Genomic DNA, 8,147 nt, shown 5'->3' on the forward strand with positions numbered 1-8,147 from the left:
CCTGCTATTGTGTTACAAATCATGCTATTTTTTTTGGGTCAGGTCATGAGGTGTCCTGAGCATGTCATAATTGGGGCAAATTATGCCTTGGACTCGGGTCCAAAACGGTGTCATTTTGCTTCAAAAAGATGCCGTTTGAATTTTAAAAAAAAATATTTTCTTTTTTTGCTGTTTGTCTTTAGAATCCTCACAAAATAAAATAAAAATATTCACAATTTTTGAACTCTATATTCATAATTTTAGATCTCAATATACAAATTACAGAATTCAATATTCACAATTTTAGATTGTTAATTGTAGAAAATATTTTTAAGCTCGTACACAAAATGTTAGCCAGATTGATTTTCTGCCCCATCGTGGGCTCTATTTTTGGTGGATTTTTATGGGCCGGCCCGTGAAGCCCGTGGGCTGAGAAATACATTGCTCGAGCTTGTCCCGTGCAGGCTCGTGGGTCTAGCTGACTGGCCCACGGGCCATCAATAAAATAAAAAAATTATTTTTTTTGAAGGGAAAAAATTATTAATCTATTTAAATAATATATTGAAAATTTGATGCTAAATCTGTTGAAAAATTACCATTTAAGAGGAAGTTGTGAACAAAAAATAATGAAATATTTATATTTTAATTTCCCCTAAAATCTGCAGAGAAGGAAGATTAAAGTTTATATTCTATTACTGTATTCTAGAAATTTTATGATTGAAGCTTTTGTAGCCAACAAAATTTACAAATCACCTTCTCTCAAAAAGCACAACAACATCGCCACGATTGATTTGCAATAGAAACACATAAGAAAAAAAAATAAATCAAAAACACTAAGATGCCACAAATAATAAACACATCATTAGCACAATAAATTATATTAAACAAATCATCAGCCATTGCAAATTGAGAGAAGTGTGGGCCTGCGACTGCCGGCGAGAAAGATCCAGAGATCAGCAACGACAATTGGAGACCTGGAGGCTGGAATGATAAAGAGGCAGTCGCAAAAATAAAATATGTCCTGCCCCGCATTTTCGTGGGCCAGTTATCCTACGGCCCTAACCCGCTCTACCGCGGGGCGGTTGCGGTAGACCCGCGGGCTTTGGTCGTTTTATTAAAAATGCGCGTCTCTCCTTCAAAAAAAATTCAGGTTCGATTCCCAGCAACAACATTATGTTGTTCATTCATTCTAGAATTTTAGTTTATAGATTATGGAATTTTAGTTCATTATTCTGGAATTATAGTTCATCAATTCTGGAATTGTAGTTCATTGATTCTGAAATTTTAGTTCATAAATTCTAGAATTTTAGTTCATTCATTCTGGAATTTTTAGTTCATAGATTAGATTCTGAAATTATAGTTCATTGATTCTGGAATTTTAGTTCATTTGTTGTTGCTGGGAATCGAACCTGAATTTTTTTTTTTAAAGAGAGACGCGCGTTTTTAATAAAACGACGTCGTTTTTTCACCCATATACACCATGCATGGTGCATACGGATGCACAACATAATTTGCCCTAATCAAGCTGATTACCATGGTATTTAATTCTTAATCATTAATATTATATTAAATAATGTAAAAAAAAAATTGGATATAAGACTTTACAACTGAATTAACACAACACAATATAGAAACATATTATATATACCCTTATATCATATTATATTTATAATAACTATGGAGTATTAAACTATAACGTGAATCAATAGCCGATAGTATTTAAAAAAAAAAAAAAACTATAACATGAGTTATATGTTTTTGCTTTTGTTTTGTTTTTTAAAATTTTTTTCATGATAAAATATTAAAATATGAAAATTTTAATGAAGAAAGCTGGTATTCCAAAATCCAAGTCATACTACTTCCTAATCCGTATGGTAAATGGGTAATTCTCCAATTTATTGTAATTTTCTTTGATTTGCATGTTTTGAGACTTTCCAACTGAAAAACCTGTCACCTGGCTTCCCTCTCCCTCCCGTTCCTGCAAATATCAAGATAGATAGAAATTTCAAAATCAAAACCCTAATCCAAACCCGCAATCCCATAAACGAAGATTATGTATATATGTTGTTAATTACATAGAGACACAGAAATACTTGCCCCGTATATAGCAATATAGGCATTATGTTTTTACATAAACACATAGAAATACCGTCCTCTTCTTCTTAATTTGTTTACTATACATTGAATTTTTGGCAGATTGTGTGAATACAACCGCTCTCACGCGAAGGTAAGTTAGTGTTTTCTTCCTTTTTCATAAAAAAATTGTTTATTTCTTAAAAGTTTAGGATGATATAAACGCAATTAAAAATGTTTGTGGTTTAATGGTTGATATACAGAAGAGGTGTTTGAATTGGGGCTCATTTTGTTTGGGGAAAAGATATTAGGGTTGTTGAAACTTGAAATTGATTCTGATGATTAGGGATTTGGGAAAAAGGAGAAGGATAGTAGATAAATGGGAAATAAATGTAGTCGTGGAAAACTTACAAAGAATGGGATCTTTAATAGACTGTTTTGGTGGTGTCGACCACCGAATATTCTCAAATTCACTAAGAGAAAAGCAATAAAGGGTGAGGCGGCAACCTCAGAGGCTAAAGAGGCCGAAGGTATTGTTCCAGTCCAGAACAAACCCCCTGAGGTGGTTAAGATCGAAAAGGAGGAGAAGAAGGAACATCGTGCCCCAGGTGGAGGTGTGCAGCAGATTGGCAATACAGGAAATGACAAGGAAAAAGCAGCGAAACCCCGGAAGCCAAACAATGTGAAGAGAACGGTCAGTGCTGGGCTGCAGGTTGAGTGTGTGTTGAAGACGAGAACCGGGAATTTGAAGGACTTCTATAAGTTGGGGGACAAACTTGGGTATGGGCAGTTTGGGACGACTTTCCTTTGTATTGAAAATGCGACTGGGAACAAATATGCTTGCAAATCTATATCGAAGAGGAAGCTCGTGACTAAAGAAGATGTGGAGGATGTGAGGAGAGAAATCGAGATTATGCATCACTTGGCAGGTCATCCTAATGTCATATCTATCAAGTACTCGTATGAGGATTCTGTGGCAGTTCATGTTGTAATGGAACTATGCACGGGAGGCGAGCTCTTCGATAGGATTGTTAAGAGGGGGCATTACTCTGAACGACAGGCAGCCCAGCTCACTAGGACCATTGTTGGTGTAATTCAAGCCTGCCACTCCTTGGGGGTTATGCATCGCGACCTTAAGCCCGAAAACTTCCTGTTTGTCAGTGGGGATGAGGATTCACCTTTGAAGACTATTGATTTTGGATTATCAACTTTTTTCAAGCCAGGTATATATGCCCGTTTTTAGCTTTTTTATTGGCCTTTAGGACATGTAATCAAGAGTTGAGAACAATGAAATGCAGAGAAGAAGAGAACAAAATCCAAACACTAATCTCTGTGTTTGAATTGCCATGGAAAGCACAGTTCTGGCACAACATTTCTGGATATTGATGCATTTATCTATCTATCTTTTAATTGTTTTCTGAAACATAGGGGAAGTTTTCGAGGATGTTGTTGGCAGTCCTTATTATGTTGCTCCTGAAGTTCTGAAAAAGAATTACGGTCCAGAGGCTGATATTTGGAGTGCAGGCGTGATAGCTTACATCCTTCTCAGTGGTGTGCCTCCATTTTGGGGAGGTAAGCGGATATCTGTAGTTTGAAAAGCACCAGAGTTTCTGTAGTCTACCTTGTTTATGTGAAGTTGCAAAAATTGGTCTAGGCGCCCCTAGACCGTGGCGATTTCCCCCTAGGCGCCTGCCTAGGTGACCGGCCGCCTAGCGTCTAATTCGGCCGACTTGGCTTGTGATATTTGATTGAATGTTGAAAACAACCTCATTAAAATTTTCAAACTGCAAGTCTGCCACTGATTTTTTGTTGCCCGCCTAGCGCCGCCTAGATTCCGCCTAGGCGCTGTCTGGGCGCCTGACTAGCGCCTAGCGCCGCCTAGATTCCGCCTAGGCGCTGTCCGGGCGCCTGACTAGCGCCTAGCGCCTACTGCAACCATGGGAATCTGTGCACACAAGATTCTCATCCTTCTCTCGTGTCAATATTTGATGCAGAAACCGAGCAAGACATATTTGAAGCAGTCGTGAATGGTGATCTTGACTTCAAATCAGAACCCTGGGCTAAAATTTCTGAAAGTGCTAAAGATGTAGTAAGGAAAATGCTTGATAGAGACCCGAAAAAGCGACTAACTGCTCATGATGTTCTCTGTAAGTCACTATGATTTGTTTTGGTTGTATATTTGGTGTCAGAATTTGAATGTTCATTAATAAGGAGAACTATTTTCGCAGTAAAAATATGTTAAATGACATTTCCTGACAAATTGCCAATTTAAAGCTCTAATTTACCTGTTTCTTTGAACAGGCCATCCATGGGTGCAGGATAATGGGGTGGCTCCAGACAAACCTCTTGATTCAGCAGTTTTAACTCGTTTAATGCAGTTTTCAGCGACGAACAAACTTAAGAAAATGGCTCTCAGAGTAAGTGTTTGTTGTTGAAAACAAGTAATTCTTTATTGGAATTAATGGCTAAGATCATACTATTTTAACCTGATTTTGGAACACATACATATAGTGGAAATTCTTCTCTTTTCTGTCAGAAAGACTTGAACTCTATTCCATCTGTAGGTGATTGCAAATAACCTTTCTGAAGAGGAAATTGCTGGATTAAAAGAAATGTTCAAAGCAATCGACACAGATAACAGTGGCCAGATTACATTTGAAGAACTGAAAGATGGACTACATAAATTTGGTGCAAATCTTAACGAATCTGAGATACAGGATTTGATGAAGGCTGTAAGTATAAGTAACATTTTCCTCCATATTCGTTCTCGTGTTCTTCTAAATTGTCCATACTATCTGTATATACAAACTACAACCCCGCTATGCTTTTTTTGTGAAAACACAGACTGATGTGGACAACAGCGGGACTATTGACTATGGGGAGTTTATAGCGGCAATGCTGCACATGAACAAAGTTGAGAAGGCGGACCATTTAACTGCAGCCTTTTCTTACTTCGACAAAGATGGCAGTGGCTATATCACAGCAGATGAGCTTCAAAAGGCTTGTGAGGAGTTTGGCTTCAGGGACGTCGTCTTGGAGGAAATGATCAGGGAAGCTGATCAAGACAATGTAAGTCGTCACGTTTTCTTTAACATAAAAACTATAGTTTTTTACGATTTCTGTTTCATTATATACAAGCAACACTATGCACTCCTGTCTTCATTTTTCATCGCTTTCATGAATATATTTCAGGATGGCCGGATAGATTACAATGAGTTTGCTGCCATGATGACCAAAGGAAATGCAAATTTAGGCCAGAAGCGATTACCAAATACTTTCAGCATTAGCTTAAGGGATGGAGTGCAGAGTTGTTGAAACAGTATGCATTATTTTCCTTCTGTTTTGAGTCTCCATTACCCCCCCCCCCCCCCACCCCCCAACCCCATCCTCCCAACCCTTTTTTAATTTTTTTTTAATTTTTTTTAATTTTTTTTAATTTTTTTTAATTTTTTTTTTTTTTTTTTTTTTTAATTTCTAGCTTTGATCTATCTGTTTGTTGGTAATCTGGGTTTAAAACTGGAGTGGCATTCATGCTTTTCACTGCAAATGATTGTGCATATCTGTGTGGAAAGTATGGTGTTCTAATCAATCTTTTTAAATGACAGAAATTTCAGCTTGACTTAGCTATTGTTGGCCCCAATATCATTTCAGTTTATGATATAATTCACAGAGATTATAAAAGATAAGGATGGTTCATCTGCCATTGATTAGGAGATAAGGTAGCAAAGGGATATATATATTTATATATATATCCACAATTATTGTTCACCTTTCAGGACTTCATACATCAACTTACATATAATTGCAATACAACTATAACTATTATTAGGGGATTATGATGCACCAATAATTGATTAGATAAATGTCCCTTATGGGCCTAATTTAAACCCGACTAAATTAATCTCTTGTAGAATGCGCGTATCAATGTATTACGTCTAGAAAGAAAAATAAAAAAAATCAAGAAGATTAGAGGGAATGATGAACACACATGGTTGAAGATCATGGGCTTGACAGCATTGTACAAGACACGAAAAAATATTCTATTTGTTAGTTTAAAGCAATGTCTTGAATGAAATAAAGAAAATCAATTCAACATGATGCATGTACTTTGCACATTTGTTGTTTTCTGCTGTAGATGCAATATGTTTGTTTAGGACCAACCAAAACTAAGAACAAATTATTAATATGTGAATTTAAGCGCAAATTATATCGCGGACTAAGGTCTACCATATGCACTATGTACCCTGGTCCACATTATGTATTTGTAATTAATATAGGAAAAAATGTTAAATTGTCTCCTTAAGTGGCAAATTATTGTATGGACCATGGTCCACACAATGTTATGTGGACCATAATAAAATGTACATTTTTAATATACTAAATGTACATTATTTTTGTACTGAATGTACATTATAAAATATAATGTACACTCAAAACAAAATAATGTACATCCCCTGAATATAATGTACATTATTTTTGTACTGAATGTACATTATTTTTGTACTAAATGTACATTATTTTACAATAGACAAAATATGGTCTACACAACTTGTGTGGACCATGGTCCATACAATAATGATTGCTGCAAGTCAAGTGGATAGTGCAATTGGGTTTCCTAAGTGAAAAAAACTTCATTCAAGCCCCCTAAATCGGTAAAAATTGTTCAATCAAGTCCAATTTGACTTGTTTATCAGGTTAACTCGATACGGTCTTGACACGTGTCCATTTTATTTTATTTTTTAAAACAAAATGTTTTTTAAATTAAAAATTAAAAATATTATTTATTATAATAAATAAAATACAATAAAATAATAATAAAAAAGAGAACAGCCATCGGCTGTTCGCGCCGGACAACGGGTGGCTGTTTTCTTCACGGACAGCTGTGGCTGTCAAGCAGGACGACCACGGTCGTCTAAGGAAGACTCAAAAAAGTGCAATTAGGCTACTAAACACTCCAAATGTATGCAATTTCACCGGATAGTAGGTTACCATCAATTTTAGCAGGTTACCTGCTTACGTGGCAGCTGAGTTGGCATTTTTAATAATTTTAAATAATTTTTTAAAAAAAAATTATTTCACCGATAGTAGGTTACCATCAATTTTTTAAAATTTTTTATTAAAAATTATTTAAAATGTCAACTCAGATGCCACGTAAGCAGGTAACCTGTTAAGATTGATGGTAACCTGCTATCAGGTGAAATTGTATACATTTGAAGTGTTCAGTGACCTAATTGCACTTTTTTTTTTTTTTTTTTTTTTTTTTTTTTTTTTTTTTTTTTTTCATTCAGTGGCCTAATTGCATTTTCAATGTTACGTTCAGTAGCCAATTTGAACATTATTCCTTTAATGTTTATTAAAATGTTATTTAACTAGAGGACCAAATTTGAAAAAAAAAAATCAATAGTCAATGGACCACTTATGGTTAAATTGAAAGTCGATGACGAAAATTGGTAAAGATCAATAGTCAAGGGGCCATTTATGGTCAAATTGAAAGTAAAAGGATGAAAATTAGTAAATGACGATAGTTAAGGAACCATTCTTGAAATTAACTCTTAATATATTATATACTTTCAGGTAACAAATTTTGTATATGTTATAATCTTATTCTAAGTTTTTAATATGTGAATGGTAGGTAAATAAACTAACGGTACATAATATATCAACTGCATATACATGATTTAAATTATGATTCACAATGTAAATAGTGGAGTATGGTCTAAGGTGCATAGGTTCAAAAATTAAGGTGCATAAGTTCGAAACTTTTTAAGGTGCATCAGGTCGAAATTTAAGGTGTATCAGGTCGAAACTTAAGGTGCATCACTTCAAAACTTATGGTGCATCTGATCAGAACTTAGGGTAAATCAGGTCAAAACTTAAGATGCACCACTTCGAAACTTAACGCGCGGCCTCAGTATTAGGTATGCAAAACAATGAAATGCACCAATGCACCACATGCCAAAAAAAATGCACCATACCTACCACACCTAATGGTACGTTTATCGTACCTAATTGTGCGTTTTGTGGTGATGCGTACCTAATGGTGTGCTTTTGTGGTGTTTGGTGCATTTCATTGTTTGTGCGTTTCCGAACACTAT

At 35.4% G+C, this 8,147-nt stretch overlaps 1 protein-coding gene across 2 annotated transcripts; it reads left to right on the forward strand.

The window, feature by feature from the left end:
* Nucleotides 1-1,843: 1,843 nt before the first annotated feature.
* On the forward strand, nucleotides 1,844-5,988 carry LOC109150381 (calcium-dependent protein kinase 26-like). Of its 2 annotated transcripts, none has more exons than XM_019298292.1 (8): nucleotides 1,844-3,275; nucleotides 3,481-3,624; nucleotides 4,047-4,199; nucleotides 4,354-4,469; nucleotides 4,617-4,784; nucleotides 4,897-5,121; nucleotides 5,245-5,371; nucleotides 5,964-5,988. In XM_019298292.1, exons 1-7 carry the CDS (start codon nucleotides 2,432-2,434, stop codon nucleotides 5,365-5,367), a joined length of 1,773 nt encoding a protein of 590 aa, XP_019153837.1. In that variant the 5' UTR covers nucleotides 1,844-2,431; the 3' UTR covers nucleotides 5,368-5,371; nucleotides 5,964-5,988. The 2 variants fall into 2 exon arrangements, with proteins under 2 accessions (XP_019153837.1, XP_019153843.1); XM_019298298.1 differs by lacking the exon at nucleotides 5,964-5,988 and having other exon boundaries at nucleotides 1,844-2,206; nucleotides 2,316-3,275; nucleotides 5,245-5,418.
* Nucleotides 5,989-8,147: the final 2,159 nt, after the last annotated feature.

Source organism: Ipomoea nil, unplaced genomic scaffold (assembly GCF_001879475.1).
Source record: "Ipomoea nil cultivar Tokyo-kokei standard unplaced genomic scaffold, Asagao_1.1 scaffold0268, whole genome shotgun sequence".
In the NCBI taxonomy this organism is placed as follows: Eukaryota; Viridiplantae; Streptophyta; class Magnoliopsida; order Solanales; family Convolvulaceae; genus Ipomoea; species Ipomoea nil.